General features: G+C 39.5%; 1 protein-coding gene and 1 long non-coding RNA gene across 8 annotated transcripts in view; one reads left to right on the top strand and one right to left on the bottom strand.

Annotated features, from left to right (window-relative positions):
* The window catches only part of LOC111266500 (uncharacterized), a 40381-nt gene extending 32743 nt beyond the window's left edge, over positions 1-7638 (bottom strand). For 2 of the 5 annotated variants that reach the window (XR_015313488.1, XR_015313491.1), the window contains exons 1-2: positions 6878-7638; positions 4593-4679 (exon numbers count right to left, since the gene is read on the bottom strand). This is a non-coding gene — a long non-coding RNA (uncharacterized LOC111266500). Of the gene's footprint in view, positions 1-119; positions 962-4592; positions 4680-4954; positions 5417-5451; positions 5513-6877 lie in introns of those variants that run through there. The other 3 variants (XR_015313490.1, XR_002684125.2, XR_015313489.1) reach the window with 3 other exon arrangements.
* Positions 7639-7764: 126 nt separating this feature from the next.
* On the top strand, positions 7765-19576 carry LOC111266499 (C-1-tetrahydrofolate synthase, cytoplasmic). Of its 3 annotated transcripts, none has more exons than XM_022844032.2 (6): positions 7765-7944; positions 10632-10755; positions 12859-13191; positions 15213-15396; positions 15683-15916; positions 16800-19576. In XM_022844032.2, the coding sequence occupies exons 3-6, from the start codon at positions 12861-12863 to the stop codon at positions 16954-16956; spliced, it is 906 nt and encodes a 301-aa protein (XP_022699767.1). In that variant the 5' UTR covers positions 7765-7944; positions 10632-10755; positions 12859-12860; the 3' UTR covers positions 16957-19576. The 3 variants fall into 3 exon arrangements, with proteins under 3 accessions (XP_022699767.1, XP_022699766.1, XP_022699765.1); XM_022844031.2 differs by having other exon boundaries at positions 10613-10755; XM_022844030.2 differs by lacking the exon at positions 10632-10755.
* The last annotated feature ends 638 nt before the right edge of the window (positions 19577-20214 follow it).

Here is a 20214-nt window from a genome sequence, read left to right as displayed (position 1 = left end):
TTGAGGAGTTGAAAGAACATAAAGAGAGCATACAAAAATAGGGAAGAAAAGTTTATATATATATATATATATATATATAACAATTAAAAAAAAATAAAATATAAGAACAAAGCGATTGCTAATCAAATGTACAAATGCAAAAAAAAAGGAGAATTTTTATTATGGAATCTTCGGTACTTTTTGTTTGAAAACGCTCCTTTACTAGGCCAGCCTATATATTTTAATCCTATATAGAAATAAATGTAATTTCCCCTTTTATAGTACGCAAATTGTATGCCAATGGCCGTATTACGGTTTCTCTAGTGCTTCTGAGAAATGATTTATTTTACAGAAATGATACATTCCACCGAACCAATATGCTTAAATCATAAAGGATTCACTTAGTAAATGGTGATAAACAATGAGTCTCGATGGAGTGAGTAGAACAACATAACCTTTTCCGCTGTTTCAAAATGTGCCGCCCCAATTTGAAAGATAAACATCATTATATTCCATGTGTAGGCCAGGCTTAAATCTAAAGAGGAATGCTATATCTGTGATAGTGATGTGCTTTCATAATGACGACAGAGTCGAATAACTAGGGACGACTGGTTGCCATTCCTCTATGTTAACCCACTGGCTGTGTGGGATCCTTTTCCGTGTGCGTGGAAAAGATCTTCATTTAATCATAACGTTCATTTAGAATTGTATTGCGGTCTATTACTTTAATTTGCAATGCAAGCAAGTCGGAATCCTCTAGTAGTTATAATACAAAGCACGTTTGCATACGTATGATCGTGTTCGAAGCTGTAACAATATGTTTGAGGATTTTATGAAACTCGAATAGCCATTACTCTACACTATCAGATGACACCAATCCGAATCGAGATTGACTTGTATTACCCTCTTCCTCTCTCTTTCATTTTCTTCCTCCCTCCCTCTCTGTCTCGATCTGCTCTGAGGTCCATAAGTGACACGTGGTCTGCAAGAATCGATAGGCAAAAAATATCTCAGCTTTATCCTCATAAATACTAACAAATCTACCGAGAACTTCCGACAAACTTACGATAACTTGTTTCCTGTACTAACACCTAACAGAATAAAAAACATTCGGTCGTTTAGGGGCTTGAACAAGCCAAACGTATTGTCGTATACTGTCGAATTTTTCACAGGTGAGTAACTTGCTTTATGAACGCACGTGCTATGTCTATGGGCGTTTTACTAGCAGCTACAGTTTGCACCGTTTAGAATACCGACTTCAAGATAGTTTTTGTACAAAAAGAAAAACTAACTAGTTAGAACAGTAGAAACGCATTTAAAGTACTGATTCCAGAAGCTAGCAAGCCGGCTGCTTCCTGCGTTTATAGCCCATAAACGTTACGGCTGAAACTTGGCGGATTATAATTAGTTTCAATTTCTCATATCAACAGTTGTAAAAGACCCATAATAATTTCAACCTAACTCGACTCAAAACATCTCAAGGTGAGGAGCTATTTGCTTGACAGCAGCAGTTGTCGGAAATAACATTTTCTCTTTGTGCATATAGTGACCTAATTAGAGAGACTTACAATGTATTATTATTATACTTCAATTTCAATGCTGCTATATCAGCTAGCTTGATAGACTGGAGGGTGCGCTTATTTTGCTACGGTTGCATACAGCTTCACGACGATGCACGACATCGCTACCGGAGTGCTTCTCTTTGTACACAAGCGAAGAGTTGCGACTTCTTCAGAATGTATGTACCGCCTGAGCAGTTCATTTCCCCTCTGATTGACTGCCCGCTTAGTTTTTATGCAAACTGGTTGCAGTATAGTGAATTCCTGAAGCGCAGTGTTGCTGAGAACGTTGCATTAGATTTTGAATTGTATTTCGATTACTCCTGGCGTTCCAATCCATCTACTACAGTATCTAAACTTTTTTATGCTTCAAGTAACAGGGATGTGTACCTTAGGACCCACTTCTAAAATCGGTTGCCTACCGGCTGTACCCAACTGGTTTCCGCTGAATTTTTTACCCTCTGGAAGTTTCACTACACCGCAGCTTGCTTGCTTGTCTTTGACACGCAGAGCGACGACGCAGCTGCGTCAAGCTAACCCAGGGTACAGACGACCAATGAGAATTTGGGTCATCCCTATACGGTGGCAGCAACACTGCGGGTGACGAGACGTCTAGTCCGCTGTGGCTACTGATCTCAAAGTAGAAGCTTGGAACGCTTCCATCCTCTTGCCCACGTCCGATCGTTCACCAACTGCTAGCCACCGCCCCGCCAAATTCAGTGCACTAAGTAACCTGAACACCTGAGCTCACACTACATGTAGGCACATCTCTCCTCGAAGGCGATTGTTGTTTATTTATCTCTGATAAATTTTCTGGAAAATTTCAAGCGCTGCGGAGGGCAAGAAAGATGGGGACGAAAAGGGGAAAACTAGCTAAGTTACAGTGTGAATTGAGACTAGCTAGCGGTGCTAACAAGCAAAAGTTCTCTTCACTAGACACCAGGGACGAAGAGGGTCCTTTAGTTAAAGTTAATGGGAAGAAAAGAAGAGGGGGTAGTGCATCTGCACGATTTTGCAGTGAACCAATAACATCGTGACGGAATAACTTTCCAAGTGTCTACTACTGGGTCCTATAGTTAGATTTCTTAGTATATGGCGGTACCAAGATATAGCACAAAGATAAATGGTAAAAATATCACCGGGGGACTGACACGGATGCGTGTACTAGGCCTCGGTGTGCTGTTGCCAGGTTATATATTGGTAGATGTAGACCAAAAGATTTAGGGTACACTTTATATCTTCATATTTGTTTTTTTTTGATTAGCTGATTAATTAATTTCCCGATCTTAGTGACTGTGGTATGAGCTTGATACTAACAAACGGATAAGCTGAAAATCACATATCAGAATATCATACTCTAACAGGAGCACTTGATTAAAAGTGATTGGAATCGCGCGAGCTAATAAATGTACTACCAACCCACAAGCATTGTAATAACTTTGTTAATTTAAACTTGATTTTGAGTTATCTGAACGATACCAGTTCTTCATATACCATTATACCAAATTTTCAGGAAATCTTAAATTGAGGGATACAAACTATAAAGGATAAGCTAAGTATACCCTTTTTATCGTATTTTAAAATTTCCCAAATCTATGAAAACTGCCGTACATGCCTTGAAGTTTTTCTTATAGGTACGTTTCTTATTCATTAGACTATAAAGTTGGACTTTGCTCGTAGCACTATGAAACACGAAGGGGTTAGCAAATAATAAGAGCAGACAAAGTGGCGATGTGCTTTTTGTTCATAGAAGTTATACCGAAAACTTCTAGCTTAAACACATCTAAAATAACTCAGTATTATTACGTACTATTACCTATTGCACTGAGGCTTCTCTCATTTTCTGCACGGTCTGATACATCTATAATAACTTTGCAACAGCGTTACTATACAAGCGGTGTTTAAAATAGCTATAAATCCCAACACAGGTCCAGTGGAAACTCTTTCAATCCGAAGCCCAACTTTAACTTGGTTCTTAATAATTGCCTTAATATTGCCTTCCGTGGATAATGGATCCGCTTTTTTGCCCTTCTTCATTGTAGAATGTGGGCTAGTTCTTGCAGTTGAAAATGCAAACCTATCTACTATAAGCCTGAACGCATTTTTGGAACAAAAAAAAAAAAAAAAAAAGAGAGTTTGCAATATAGAAAAGGAGTTTTACTTTCTAGGAACAGCCCTTATGAGCGATTGTATTTTCTTAAGGGCCGAAATCCGGCCCCCTTTTTTTTTAATGTAATACGTTATATAGTCCTAAACGTTTGCCGTGACCTCGTGACCAGTGAAGGCCAAGAACCACAATAGATATGTATAATGTAGGCGATCTTTCATAACATTAAAAGCTAATATTAGAAGTTCATAATTTTTTTAAATACATTCGATAGATCGAACCTATAATAGGTATTCCACAATGAATAGAGGATCAATATATTTGAGCAAATGATCAAAACGGGTTATCTATATAAATATATGTTGTGTTTTTATCGTGAAACAACATCGAGGACGTATTGTCAAATGCTGAAAAAATGATGAGCCATGAAGCTCAGTGAAATGAGGAAGGGTTGAAACCTAGCCGACATCTAAGACCAAATGATGTGAAACAAACGGATTGTACGCGTGACGTAAGAGCACTGTGTACTTACATTGAGTAACAACTCATTGTTAATGGTTAAGTAAAAAAAATTAGTACACAGAAACCAGAATAGTAGATAATTTTCTATAATCATAGCCACATGTTAAAATGACAATTAATAGGTTTCAATGTTAGCTCAACGAAGCTATATATAATGCTATTTAATTCAATTATAAAATATCTTTCAACAATCTTTCTTGCTGTTACGCAGACATATGTATCTTACTTGAGGTTCTGCATCAATGCTCTTTAGTTTTATTTTAGGAAATTCCTACCTCTGAGTTGTCTAATCAGTGTTTCAGACAGCTTCAACCTCGAATGCTGCTTTCTCGTTTCCTTTAATCCCTGAATTTTGGTAAAGGTACATCTGACTAATGGACCTACATACCTACGCGTGTGCTTTTGTGAACTATCGTAATCCCTACCTGATATCAATATGCAGTGAGATGCTGATGGGATGTCCGACTCCCTGAAGAAATGTCAGGAGCAAAATGATTGCTATTTACATCCGCCTTGTTCGGAGAAAATAAATAAAAGATTCCACACTTTGTTAGCTCGCACCTTGTGATTTCACTAAATACGACAATAAGTTTACCTCACGAAAATATGCTTAATTGAGACGTAGGACAACATGGATCATACTGAATACTGATGTGTAACAGTGTTTACAATTAAGACGACATCGACATAATTCAAACTGACGACGCTGCCAAACAAAAGGTTTACAAGCTTTAAGTAAATGGGACACAGGCCTGATTTGTTGTACCGCGATTCAATCAGGGCTTACTTAATAAACGCATTGACATCTCGGTAATAGCTGTCTTGCAATGGGTGATATTATAACATCTAATTAGCGTTTGTGGTTTGAAAAGGTAGATGGATGTGTCGACCTATTTGGAATAGGGGTTTTAATTAGCTCGTCTGCAAAGCAGACGCCAGGCTTGTTAGATAAGATAATTACCTGTCTAAATAAGCTGGATAGATCTTGTCGGAGAAAAGTCGTTCAGAAACAGTTATTGCCCTTGTGGTCAGCGCTTCTACTAGTGTTCTACTAGGGGGTTCTACTAGTGTAAGTGTTCTACTAGGGGGTAGTATAGTTTTGAAAAGAAAAAAGAAAAGGGTCACTATTGGTCACATACATGTTCGATTTGATAAGCCCCATTAATAGCAATATTATACTGAAATCATTGTTATTATTATTTTACTTAGTGAAACATAACGAGAAAATCTTTCATATTAATAGGCCATTCCGCTAATCGACAACAGTATACCGTAAAGTATCACTTATCTTGGTTAATCAAAGGGCCGTATGGACGCTAGTCGAAGCAACACTTAATGGCGATACCTAAAATCCAACGTGCATTTTTATAAGTGTATTACGACCAAGAACAAAAACGTTTAAATATATAAAATAATTAAGGGTAATGATAAAACAAGAGCTAATTTTTAAGAAGAAGTCGAGCATAGAAGTAAAAGAACTGCTGATTTCTACTGATAGATACTGGCACATATAACATAATGAACATTTGTCTAGTTTAAAGGTATCCGGATCGACATCAGTCTCGCGACGCTTTAACTAAAAATGTATCAGTTAAAGAGAATATCAGGCGACGAGAATCTTTGTTATATAAGTTCTATTATATAAATCCGATTCTTGAATATTTGCGACGTTTCTTGGAGATTTTAATTCCTTTTTTTGACGGTCTCATTATTCCTGGACCGGAAATAGTCGCCATGATTGTTTAGATGTAAATTCATCAAAGTTTTCTGGGTAGTCAGGTTTGGTCGGCATTAGTAATAAGGGTCTATCTCATTATTTAGCAGTAGTATAATTCATTGGTCCGCACGAAAAAAACCTATTACGGCCAGTCTGGCATCTTGAGAGGACCTTAGCTTTTATATATATATATACACAGACGATACTTTTTAGACGAACTAGAGGCTAGACGTATTTATCACTTACGCCTATTAATAAAAGAGCAATAAGGGAATCTCAAGAGTAACCGAAGGTGTAATATACACACATATGGGGAAGGCTAAAAAAATGAATACTGCGTACACAATCGTCCATTTATTAGTAGTATATTATGTGCAATGCGGTGTATCTTATACATATGTGCAGAGGAACATGCGTGCTCAACGTGCTTCAACGCCTGCAATACTCATTACTAAGTAAGGGATGAATCTGTGCTCAACAAACAAGCCAAAAAAGCTTATTTTTGTCATAAATTTAACAGTCAACTCAGAGAAAAATACTTTTACACAGAGCGAACACTTTATATATTTGAAAGGCTGATAATTTTTAGTCAGGTACGATTCAGCATATCGCGTCTAGTCTAATGTGGGGAGCTGATAGTACAGAAATATAGGCTCTGCATACAGGTAGTTGTGAAACTGAAATTTACCTAGAGCGTACGCCATTATAATGACGAGTATCGCCCCCTAACCAAATCTCAACAATCGCTGTACACTGCAGTTTTTAGAATTATTAATGTTCTGTGTCTTCTTATGTACGGGGAACATAACCTTCTAACTTTTGTTACGACAACATAGGCCATGGTCAGGTTCGTTTTTGTATGCCGATTTCATCATCTTACAGAAATTATTTTCTGATATTGACAAAGTACGCTTAGTTCATTTTTCCGGTCGCTATTGTTTTGAGAGACCTAATGATGATACCATGAAGTAATAACAGCTTTTTGGAACTTACATAATATCGAATTCAGTCGCTGATCTATTGCCCTTTCTTTGAGGCTTGAAGCACACGAATGTTAGAATGAAGAAACGTACTATTACAGATAAAAGACGTCTAGTTCGTTCGTCTAACTATCTGTGGATAGGCGTGCGACTTAGGCTACATGATGCAAACGTTTCCATTTTGTCTTGGTGGTCTAAAATGTTTATACGGTCACCCAGTGCCACTGACTGTGTAGTTCATTAGAGTATATTCGTCTCCGTTTTATATAACGATCTCCCATATCAAGCGGTGCTATCATCACGCTGATCTATTAGTCGAAGCACACATCATGATAACTATCTCACGCCGTTCTACAGTAGATAAGATTCGTCAGTTTACTCGTGCCGTTCAACCTGTCTTGATAAAGGTGCACACTTGGCGTATCCTATAGATGTCACTCCAAGCTACACCTCGTAGATGCCTGGAGTTTATATATGCTAGCACGGTAATGCTACTGGTAACTGAGTGGTATCCTCGTTCATTGGTCATCCACCTAACTGTGCGCTACTATTATTGGAACCGCTTGCCAAACCAGAAGCTTCCGTTACGTCTTTCGCCCACTGTGGCTTCTATCGTGATCGTCGCTCCTCGTCATCGGTATCAGCAAGCAGATTTTGATTATCAGAAAGTTCAGCCCCGTTCTGGTAACAACGTTCAATTTGTTTATCTCCACTTGTCCATCGGTCTCAATTGGTGTGTTTCCTTTTTTTTTTTTTTTGGAGGAAAACTTGAAACGCGCTACCGCACATCATTCTCCAGACTCCTGCACTGATTAGGAATGTGGTTGAAATTTACCACTTTCTACGGGTATTTTAGAGAGCGCATAGCGTCAAGTCACCTAACTCTGTTTACCAAGATCATTAATGTACGCTCCACTCGCTTACCACTGTAGCCGGCTGCGAAGGCAACGCCATAGATAATCACCACAGACACTGCAGCTAGCACTCATAACATTTCTTTTAAAATAGTACTCTGGGCAAAGCGTTCGTGCTCTCGTTTAACGCTATCGATTTGTCGTAGCAGAGCTAAAAGGACAACAGGTAAGGGCATAACTAGGTATTCCAGTGCCTGGCTATAATTTTTTTGATTTATTATATATTTATATGTTGGAGTAGTGAGAAAAAGTGCCTGTGTATAGGACCCAAGAAGTAGGGGGAAAAGATTTTAGTGCACATTTCGCAATCATGCTAATTTTTTTTTATAAATAAAACTCATTAAAAGTTCTAGCAGCAAAATGAAAATATGAACTACATTGTATGTGCAGGATACATATGGTGGCAACCCCATATAAAATACTTTCATCAGTTGTTGACACTGCTGCTATGGGATGATTTTTACCAGTACAAACCTTTTTTTTTCTTTGTAACTAAACAAATATAACAGTAATCTGTCTTTCACGTTAGCTAGATGTTATCTTCTATAATAATCGCTAATAATAATACGACTGCCTTACTGTTATGGCAGGGACCATATGTTATGGCAACCGAACAACACCGTTTTCACCGCTGTTTTTTTGAACTTTTGCTTCCATGTCTCTTCTAAACGAAACCATGGCCAGCACTGAAATTACGAAGCTCGTGATAGTACTGGATACTTAAATTCTCGTCTAGTAAAACGTAAATTTGATCACTAGTGACCAATTCATGTAAAATCTATACGCTCTACTCATAGAAGTAAATGTGGAGTTCCTGATTGTATAGTTAATTCTCAATATTGATCTTAGTAATATAAAACTTCCGCAATCACATTATCCACTAACGGTGATTGCCATATGGTGCCTGCCGGCGAGATGGGCTATCAGGGTGCATTGCATCTCCAACTTTCTTCTCTAAGGAAAACGGGCAAACGCGTTTGGGTTATGGAGACGCCCGATGCTATTGCCCAAATGGTCGACGTGCGGAGCTTAGATATGAGAATCGTTCTAGGCGTTTGGGAGCGAGTTAAAACTTTATCTCAATAGACAGTACCTCAATCGATCCAAAGTTCCCGCAGGTATTGATGATCGTAGATGAAAATTCACATCAGTCGATCAATGTGTAGAAGCTCAATACTTTCAACCACCTGTGGAATTGCCCTAAACAAACCAAAAAGTTAGCGTCTTCGCTTTTAAGTGCAGAAAAAGCCAACTGCTACTTCGAACAACGAAGGCGAAATGCGTTCAATAGAAATTTTATTAATTGATACATTCTGTGCCGACGCGATGACTGTAGTGACGATGGGATGAAATGTCGTTACCGATACGGGTAGTACGTAGCTTCTTTTAAAAGCTAGCTTTATGTATAAATACTATAGTCTGGGAGATTATCTGAATTGGATGATGTGCTTCGAATCACGGTTAAGACGCTCAGCTAAGATTGGAGCAGGTTTCCGCCGATCTCATTTACATTGAGCGGCACATTTTTTGAGGTATCTAATTTTTCTCATAGAATGTGCGCCAGCTTCTTCTGACAAAAGCACTGTTTTTAGGGTACTGTATTATTTTATTGTTTGTCCTTACTCGGTCGAGTGAGGTTTATAGCTACCGATTACCGCTGTAATTATAGCTAGGGAAGAAAGATCCAGATAAACGCAATTTATACTCAAGAGTGCTCGATAGCAGGTTCTGCTTCCTGTTGCATTCTCTTTAAGCATGGCTAGCTAGCTATCTCAAAAGCACGAAATTGCGTAACATTGCATTGCATTACGCTGTTCTCTCTGTCAGGAGAAAAGTTATTCATGCCAAAAATACAACAACAATTTTTTTCACTGATATTCATGTATATACATTTTTTTTTTAAGATAATTTACTATTTTTGTTAGGCGCGATTTTTAAACAGTGACTTCCGCACTCTTTGACACATGGTTTGCTACCAGGTAGATGTGATGATTTTCCGTCTGGCATAATACATTATCATATATTTATTGCTAACTTATGAAATAGAAGATAAATACACGGAGGTTGTTGCGGCATATGTAGAGAGCAGATTCCGCTGCCACAGTGGTAATAAGTTCAAAATGAAAGTAATGGCACATAACGTCAGTGGCAACAGCTAGAGCAAATGAGGTATATTCCGCTAAGGCCGCAGTCCAATGAGGTCGTGAAAAACGGAACGGTCAGATTTTTCCGTATAATATATCTCGTTAACAAGTCACCGAAGAAAACATGAGAAACTGTAGATTATGTATTAGAACACGCACGAAATATCGCTTATAGTTAGAGTGAACCCATCTGTGTGCAGCCGAACAGATATTGCCTTAAGACTGTTGCATTGGTACCTAATTATTATTATATTAAGGAATAGGCCGCAGCGAATAGTTAGTAAACACATAATGTATAACTGGGTACGGTCAGTTGATATATCCGTATCCAATCTATATAGCGCAATGTCGATCACAAGTGCATCCTTCTCCTACTGACGACAACGACAATCTGCCGTTCTGTCTATTAGCTAATTGGCAATATCTTCGTTAGGAGAGGGGTCGACTGTCAAAGATAACTCTGAAAGGTGTGAAATTTATCCAGTACCACTAGCGTCAGGGGCTGAAATGGGGATAGACCAGTATTTCTAACGAAAGGACTCGGCTGTTATATGCTTAGATCGAGCTATAATTCATAGTCAAGTCTTTCATTTTTTTAATCCTTTTTTAAAAATAAAGTGCAAAAGTATTATCCATAACAGCTTCAGATTGCCTCTTTTCACCCTCTGACAAAATCAACCGCCCGCACAGACATAGTTTGGCTCTTTAGGTAAAGGCTTACCACCTTTCGACGTCCTGGTTGCCTGGCAATTTATCCTGCACGACGCGTAGAAACGAACAGCGGCGTTCACCCTGACCGAAACCGCGTCTGTGAGACCGTCCGCGAGAAATAGGTAAATTTAAACATCAAGCGTTGTAAATTAGTTATGCTTACATTTTTGTTCACTCCATGCTTCACAACAGACATAGACAAAGCGGTTGGTGCTGCTGTAGACCAGTTGTACTTTCGAATGTCGAAGCAACGCCCGCGTTCTTGCGGATCTCGTTTGTCTTTTTTTGATTTTTATCTGATGACTGTTATGACAAAAAGCGAGATCGAACCGAGCAATCGCTGCCTATATTCCTATAAACACAATCGTATATGTGTAGCGCATAGCTCTCCTTTCGATAATACTGTTTGTTAGCAAACTCGTTTGATTGTGTTGTTTGTTCATAGATTGATTTAATTAGACGCGCACGAATAGCCACTCTTAATCGAAAGGCAGCCATCGCAATTGTTCCAACGGCAATCTGTTGTAGGATGATGTTTGCCATGTACATTGCCCATTGGGGCTTTCGATAACACTAGCCAGTTCAAATATATCGAAGTCGAAATGAATTAGCCCCAACAATGAAGGATATTTAAAGAAGAACCCTTACGAAAGAAGACAGAAGAGCACCATAAAGCAAGGTCTGTTTTTAGTGAAAGAAAAATGCCAACTACTTCTCCAAAGTACATGTAGCGGCGAAGATTTGAAGATCGTGCATTACTAGTAGAAGATCGTTGAAGGTTAGCAGTACAGCTGACACAAAAACTATTGGCCGTAAAGTGGCCATAAAGTAGCCACTCGGTCACAGTAGTCAATAATAAGTTTATTTAAATAAAGTCCGCATGGCGACCTAACCATCGTAATGTATTTTGTCCGTGTGTAATACCGACATTGATTCACAGTTCTATTTATGCCATCTAATAATAATCCTTTTTTATAATAAAAAAAACACCATAAAATCGATAATGTGAAGTACTTTTATTGTCGTTATTATGGCTGGTCTGTTCGTGATTTATGTATGCATATATACATGTTGACAGTTGAAAAGCTACTGCCGGTACAGGCTTTCATAACGATATTCTATTTATGCTGACTGCGATTACGTTTATCACAGCATAAGCAAATGCCAAAAACAAATCGATACATTCATCAGAAGTGCCCGTGTGACCCTGTTTCTCCGAGCAAAAAGATCGAGCCTTCGCTTACCGATAGGCTCTCAAGGGAATATCAAATCAACGCTTACATGCCTCTGCGAACATGTAGGCCATACGCCAATATGCATAAGCCTACTTTAGGAAGATTTTTAGTCTAAACCGATCTGGCTGGGCTAGATCTACCTAGAGAGGGAGGCCGATTAACCTACGTATTTATCGATAGAAGAAAAACGCGCACGTGTTATTATTTTCGTTTATACGAATTATTCTTATTGAAGTACCAGACTGGCGAAGCTGTAGATTGTCTCGTGGCGGACCCGTCTATACTACACGGATCTCTGCACAGAGATACCGGACATACGTAGGAGAGCGCACGTAAGCTATTAAGCTGACTGTCACCGACGTGCATTTAGTAGATACTTTCAGCCTAAGCTGTAAAACGAAGGTTCTACGAAATATCCTATCTAACAACCGATTTCAAATGATTACGAGCTAGGCATCTTGCAATATGCTCCGAAGAATGTTTCAGCAACATTATCAGCGAGCACGCATTTTGTAAGGGACAGTTCCTACCTAGCTACGGTGACGTCTTTGTGCATCATTCCGTGCCCTATAATGTGCAATTGTAGAGCAGTGCGCTCTGCAGCACTCAGTGTCTATAATCAGTAACTATCTGCTAAAGGATAACTCGGCCATACTTAAGAAAGGTCCGTATTCAGCAACAGCTCTTTGAATGAAGCCGTATTTTATATGATTCGATCGCTGTGATCCTTGATCTAAACTTCTTTAAATTATTGCATGCACGTTTTATTCATTCCTGGACGATGCCTGCACAATACTGATATAAACTTTACGTACGAAAGAATAAGAGGATACAATAGCTTATTTGTTTTCAAAGATTAAACGTCTCTTACCTTTGACCCAAAGCGTAAAAAGTCTTTGGATCGAGTACGGGTTTAGTTTGTTTTTCTGAACTCAACAAACTATAATAGGCTACATATTATTTTGAACCGGCTGCCTATCATCATTTCAGACATGGTGGCAAATATACTTTCGGGTACGCAGACAGCAAAAGAGGTTCGGGAAGCTCTAAAGGCTGAGGTTGCTGACCTGAAAGCGAAACATCCAGGCTTCCAGCCAAAACTCGTCATCGTGCAGGTTGGCGGTCGCGAAGACTCAAACGTGTACATTCGTCAGAAGCTTAAGGCTGCCGCCGAAGTGGGCGTTGATAGTGAACACGTGAAATATCCACGAGAGGTGAGCGAGGCAGAATTGCTTAGCGGTGTCCAGAAACTTAACTCTGACCCTCGCGTTCACGGTATTATAATACAGCTTCCACTTGACAGCATCGCAAAAATCGACGGAGGTGAGAAAGTACCCCAGTGCCGTAGATAGTGTATGTGTACTGTGCGTAGATGTATGTTACAGATAAAAACTAGTCTCAAACAATCAGGCCGTTATTTTCTTATATTTGGTCGAACACGATATTGAAAACCCTTTATTTGCTTTCTCAGTCACTGTGGCAGCATCTGATGTACAGATAGTGTCCGTTCTTTTTTCTCTCTCGTGAGGATACGTCGACGCTGTTGTTCGCATTATCCTACGAGAATGTTAGGTTCAAGTTGATACGATTTAGGGACTGCTAGTCATTTTGAAACAATCACACAAGGCTGTCACGGCCAGGAGTTAATTTGTTAATATCTTCCGAATGTCCTTGGCTGAACGTCTGCAGCCTAATCCTACCAGCCGATTTGTTTCTGGGACGCGAATCCTATCTGGAGGTAGACAGGGTTGGATCTACTGTTCCATCAGCCAGCGCTGAAGTGCAATATTGTTTTTGCGGCCGTTGCTGTTATTGTCGCTATCGACTTCTTTGCCATACACTATATCAATTGGATGTAGAACAAGGAAAGCTCACGTGCCGCTTACCTTGACAAGTGTTTGACAAGTCGATAACAACAGCGACAACAACCATCACCTTCATTGATATATTTGGCTTAGCTTATGCTGTACGTTTGCCAGCAGTCCTTAGCGTATGCAATGTTTGAGAATTTTGCGCGGCTTCAGCTATATAAGCTAAGTCTAATCGCGTTTTGCAAATAAAATACTTCAGGCACAGCTATATACTGGCTGTGTGCAACCATAAGCATAACTAAAATAAAGAGCACACGTAACGAGGCGTAACAGGAATATTGCTGACTATAAGTGAGGGTAGCTGCCTTCACGGTGCGCAACCATAGCTGTCGTTATCGACGGTCTACTACATTCGGCTCTCGATACGGACTTCGTACGTTATTGGAAGGGGCTGGAGCCAGTTGCAGGCGGTAAAAGTGTTTCATGTCTTCACTGCTGTCCTTGTCGTTGCTGCCTGTGGGGCCTGCTGTCTTTCTCGTCATCTCCTTTGGTACTAATCAACTCAATTTGCGTTTGTCAGGGTCGTTGTGATGAAAGCAGCGCCTCTTTGTCTGCTATGTCTTCCCTGGCCTCCACCATTCTTTGCTGTTTTTCATAATGGCAACAAACGATAATTTTATCTTTGCAAAAGTCCTTTTCCATTAGAGTCATATGCGGTTCTCTATGAATCAGTATCTGAATAAAATAACTAGATCATGGGTGTGTATTTGCAATTCCTAAAGTACTAAGAACGCCACTGAAATTGGCTGTATAAAGGTAAGCGATGGTTGAACTGAGTAGCCATCGGTTTGATAGTCGGATGGGGTAGTCACACATACAGACTCTGCTAATTAACATCAAGTTAATCTGCTGCTCTCTGAATCTGCGGTACATCGAGTTCTGTGCATTTCAACATGCAATAATGTGTAAGCTTATGTCCATCACAAAAACTTTCCTGTCATTGTCACCTAAGTAGCACATCATATTATTATTAAAAGTAAATTCTGGCACGTTTTTCTTGTTAAATTCTCACTAGTTTTTCTGTAACAGGAAATCTTTTCGAGAAGCACCTTTTACGCCCCTGTCAAGGGGTCGGCGGAGCTTTTGGGTGAGGGCATTTATCCTAAGTTACTATTAGTGACTTGCTTTGTTTTGTCGTTCCAATTACGTCGTTCCAACAAAGCAAATAATGGGGCATGCACTTAATTAATTAACAATATATCAGTAGAATGTTGGTATCAGCCAGTAACAGTTAGCGTGTTCTAAGCAACCACATGTTATCTCTCGGAATTATACAGCAGATACCGTCATAGAGTGCGTTATATCTAGAGGTATAGAAAAACGTATTGTTATAGAGGATGGTCATATGTGACTTCCGCAAGAATCAGAGGACATGTTCGTCAGATCTAGCTAGGCACAATACATAGACTGAACCTTTAACGCTGGTACTCACAACGATAAGTCCGTGTGTTTGATATTTCTATGTAAATTCAGGTAAAATTTGCAATGCGGTATGCCCTCTAAAGGATGTCGATGGCGTCCACATTGAGAATGCAGGACGATTATCTCACGGTGAGCTCGAAGGATTCTTTCTGCCATGCACTCCTCGAGGATGCCTTGAACTAATCCAGAAAACTGGTATTGAAATTTCGGGCAAGAATGCAGTCGTAATTGGACGGTAATTTTTTTCCTAATACTAATCGAAAAAAATATATTTATTGCCTCATAGTCAATCTTTCGTGACTTTATGGTAGCTTGATGATTATTATTATTATCAACAATGTATTAAATCAAATCTTTAAAGCTACACCTCCTCCGTGTTTTCAGTAAACTGAAGATATCTGCCTTTTCGCTGTGGGTGTACGTGAGTTAAAATTGAGTGGTCGGTGGATTACGTCTTGACTTCACTAATATGCGTAGTTCTTTTCTGTTGTATTGTTTTCGATGTCATCTGTGATTGTCAGCTCGAAAATTGTAGGCTCCCCTATGGCATGCATTTTGCGTAACGTTAACGCTACAGTGACGATGTGTCACTCCCGAACAAAAGATGTCCCTTATTGGACTCGTCAGGCAGATATTATCGTCGCTGGGGTCGGTGTGCCAAGGTTGGTGAAACGTGACTGGGTTAAGCCCGGAGCTATTGTGATCGATTGCGGTATTAACTCAATCCAAGATCCCACGTCCCCTAAAGGCTCTCGGTAAGCTATGAGATGAACGTTCTTCGAACGTGCTCAAACCTACGATATTATTTAACTTCATAATGAACTGCAAATAAACACTGAGCACCTGTTGCTATATATATTAACACCTATACACCTTTAGCAGTTACTTGAAAAAAAATTTTTTTTTAATATAATATTATTGTAATCGGGCCAAAGCTAAATCGACCAAACTAGAATCCATCCATGGATTATCATAATTGCGAGAATAGTCAAAGTGAGCGGAGTGCGCTCAATAGGACCAAACGCCATGTTGCAACGCGCTGGCACTAAAAAATATTAATGACAGGCGTATTGGGTAATTTAACTATAGCAAAAAAAAAGATAGGAAGCCGACAGGTGAAAACCTTCCCGTCTCAAGACGGCAACAGCATTTGCCATGAAACGACTTCTAGCAATTTGGCGAGAATCCTACAATATGACCTAATTGAAAACGAAAGAAAAACGGTACAATATGCATTATCACTGTGAGTTTAAATGAATAGCAGGTATTGTATAGCCGAAGCCAGAAATTTCAGCACTTCCGGTGCACTTTGATGATACTGTATCATGCCAAGCTATGACAGATCTATTGATGGCTTCTTGAATCAATATCTGGTCGAATAAAATTCCCTTTCTTGTGTTGCAAATGCTATGCTATGCTAATGCTACGGCTATACTGGCAGACGAAGGAAATATGTAGCAGAGTTTTTAAGGTTACTTCCAGACGTTCCGCGGACTTTTCCCTAAAAGTAAAGTAGCTAGATTTTTTAAGAGCAACTTTATCAGTGGTCATGTAACAGGTTCGTATAGGGATTCTCACGATCGTTTCGAATTCGTCGATTTATTCGCTAACCAATTTTGTCTATGAATCCTTGCCTAGGTTGGTTGGCGATGTCGATTACGATGAGGTGAAGGAAGTGGCTTCATGGATCACTCCAGTGCCTGGCGGCGTCGGACCAATGACTGTAGCTATGTTAATCAAGAACACAGTTATATCAGCAAAACGAGAAGTCGTTGGCACTGTGAAAAACTTCTAAACATTTCTAGTTTACTTTAGCTTCGTGATGATGGACTGTAGAAACGGAACTTCATCTGCAGCTGACGTGTAACGCGAAAGCAGACAAAATACATTTACTATAAATTATGTCTAGCGATATTAAACCTTGAACCAAATATTCATCACCTATTCTGCTATCTAAAAACGCTCTAATAAACGTCTGCGTATGACGCCTTTACAGTTGAATTAGCCCCATTGAGCCTAGGAGTCTACAGGCTCTGCGGCACCTATCGTCCGCGATATCTCGCTGTGCGCTCCCTTTGATTGTGTGTAACTTGAGCACTCCTAATATAGCGAACTCAGTTGAAATGTGAAGACTAGCTTGTATAAACCTGTCATTTGCTACGTACAAAGGCAGCAGGTTTAGACTTATAACGGAGTCATGCATACAATGCCCAATCATCACAGCATTGTTCATACATAGCTAGTGTCTGTTCAAGTCGCGTAAGTTAAACTACTGTTGCCTAAATATTTACTATTTTCTTTACACTATACTCGAAGAAACGTCAAGCCTGATAGTATGCCTGCTGGTAAAGCTATTACGATTCTGTAAGGAATCCCGTAGACGAGGTCTGCCACATAGTTGTACAAACGGTTCGTTAAAACGATGCGATCCTAGGAACGTTTTTATCAAAGTCTGATAGTTGCGATGACACACTCCAGTGCAATCGTGTCTCATATTTTTATTTTGCGAACGTATATTTTTATAGCTATAGTGTGACACACGAAGTGATGAAAAACATACAAGAACAGCGCACTTAAACAATGGTAAACTGTCTAAAATGCAACGAGCCTTTCAATTTTTCAGCCTAGCGCTAATTTCGCTTTAGTCAATCGTCGCCCGACCTTTACTCCATTTGGTTATCTTGAAACATACTTTACTATCTAAAGGAAAATGGTGGACTTGCGTTAGAGCACTATGCATAAAACGTATTGGTAAAACTTATGGTACGCAGGGCCGTGTAAACGAACATGTCTGATGGATAGGCCTTTACAAATAGGTTGTTCAATGCTATATAACGAACGTGTCGCGTATAGGTATAACTCGCCGTCAATGACATCTTTCTATTCAAAAAAACGCGGGAATCGAGCGCGTATAGCCACTTGACATGCATTTCAACCGTCTGGTCCTAATCCCAATAGAACGACTGGAACTTATATGAAGACTTCAGTTCCTTTTTGCAATTGTCCAGTCGTTCACTTCACTACGCTCGACACAGTAAAGCTATCCTTCTGAAGCAGTTTATTTTGACACGAGGTGCACCTCTGACTGCAATTTCATCATCAATCGAGTGAGGCGAAGACACTGAGCCAGCCAAGTCTTACTTCGATAGGCTCTGCGAGATCCAAATAAGATTACACGTGTTGCTTATTGTCATTGAACTCAACTTATGTAACTACGGTTTTGATAGCCGGTCTACTTCAACCACTAATCGCTCAATTAGGTTACGAGCATATAACTTATGCTTAATTTATGTAATTTTATACATTTTTTCTCGTTTGACCCGTAATACATACAAACATACAACACCTCACATACACCTGGACACCAACGTCGATCGATGTCACAAATAGATAAAGCGCTTGGATAGAAGTCGTTTGTTCACTGAAATACATTCCACATTAAGCATTATATGTCCCTGCCACATTAAAATAAAAACCTTATTGATATATCATAGATAATACCTTCATTTGAAGTCGATGGGAAAACGGTAGCGCATTCTGGCCTTTAGAGCATTTTTACTTTAGTAGGTGATGATTACCTCGCATACGGTTTATATATGAGGACGATTTTTTTTGAAACATTATTTGTTGCACACGCTTTGCAGGAGGCCGCCACGAACGGTAGCTAAGTACGCGCATATAATGACATATACTAACGGATGTATCTGCAAAGTCAACAATAGATGATCGAATGAAACCGTGAAGAACTATTAAGTGTTGGAAGCTTTTAGTCTGACGAGATTACTATCGACATTCTAAACCTAGAACCGCATACGTTCCATGGAACATACGTGTGGAGAGTCATAAAGTCAGATAGAACCTTTATTGTACGATAGTCTATACCTACCTATACGGAGAATGGAGATTAGCTTACTTCTTTTAGAATCTGTATCTAATATACTCGTACGGTTCATTAGCAATTGGGTGCATAGGTCAAGAAGGACGATGCATTCAAAACCGCACAGGCTTGCCCTGCAGATCTTAGTGAAATAACGCCTTTCAAGTGTAAATAAAATAATCATCCTACCTTATAACTTCTTCAGCTTAAGCTATAACTTCTTGCCGAAACGATCCACAGCATTATAAAGTCATGCATAAGATTCTAACTAATAACTTGCGTAAGTTGAGACGCGGAAATGTATCACTTTTCTAAGGGTGTAGAAAAACAGTTAATAATGATAATCTATATTTACCTACTGATCTTACCGATGAAACTGTAGGACGAACTTTGATCAGTAGGACCTTTTTGAATGAAAAGATATTTTTTGTGTATGCTAACGTAAAGTCGAAAAAAGTATGGTCAAAAATATGAGTAAACTATGAGTCCCTTAACAGTTGTAGATGCGAATAAAATCACCGACGCCTATTCAAAAAGACTGGTCCAGCCCCACTGTTTTGCACTACCGCCAAACGTTATCCGTAGTTAACTATTTTTGCTTGTAAAGCTATACTATATTATACTATAATAAATAGCGGAGAGCCAGGATTATGGTCTCACGCGTTTTGCTTTTCGGTCTGTTGATAGCCAGGCTGCCGCTAGAATTACTATAAAATAGACTGTAAGCAGAGCCGAACTAATCTAGTCTCTTGCTGCCTTCACACCCCTCTTGAGGCTTTACGAACTGTTCCTTCCATCTGAACGACGATTTCGATCTTACATTTATATGTTCACGTATGCAAATGTGCGCCATTTACACTTTAGGCGCGCTAGATACTATCTGTGCACTTTTTACGCAACTTAAATCCCTAAAAGTAAATCCGATACTGCTCGTGGCTAAGCTCAAAAATTGAAAGGTCGAACCTTTTCCTTTTAGAGCTAGGCCTTAGAAAATGAAAGCGCGAGAATCCGCTACTAACCAGCAGCTAGTGGCGGAGTTGGATTGAAAGTCTCCAAACAAGTGGTTCGCTGGCAGACTTTTACCTGTGGAGTAGCCTGGGGCCATAACAGATACCACCTGGCTTATCTTCTGCTTCCGGGACTAATCTTTCTCAGTTTATCCCACTTTCATATGAG

Source organism: Varroa jacobsoni, unplaced genomic scaffold (genome assembly GCF_002532875.2).
Source record: "Varroa jacobsoni isolate VJ856 unplaced genomic scaffold, vjacob_1.0 scaffold_1092, whole genome shotgun sequence".
NCBI lineage: Eukaryota > Metazoa > Arthropoda > Arachnida > Mesostigmata > Varroidae > Varroa > Varroa jacobsoni.
This window is presented reverse-complemented; position numbering and strand designations above follow the sequence as displayed.

Excerpts from the sequence above, each read along its gene's own strand:
- LOC111266499 (XM_022844030.2), top strand. The coding sequence starts at position 12,861 with ATGGTGGCAAATATACTTTCGGGTACGCAGACAGCAAAAGAGGTTCGG. Across the intron at positions 13,192-15,212 it reads CATCGCAAAAATCGACGGAG|GTAAAATTTGCAATGCGGTA; the intron begins GTGAGAAAGTAC and ends ATGTAAATTCAG. Across the intron at positions 15,917-16,799 it reads ACGTCCCCTAAAGGCTCTCG|GTTGGTTGGCGATGTCGATT; the intron begins GTAAGCTATGAG and ends ATCCTTGCCTAG.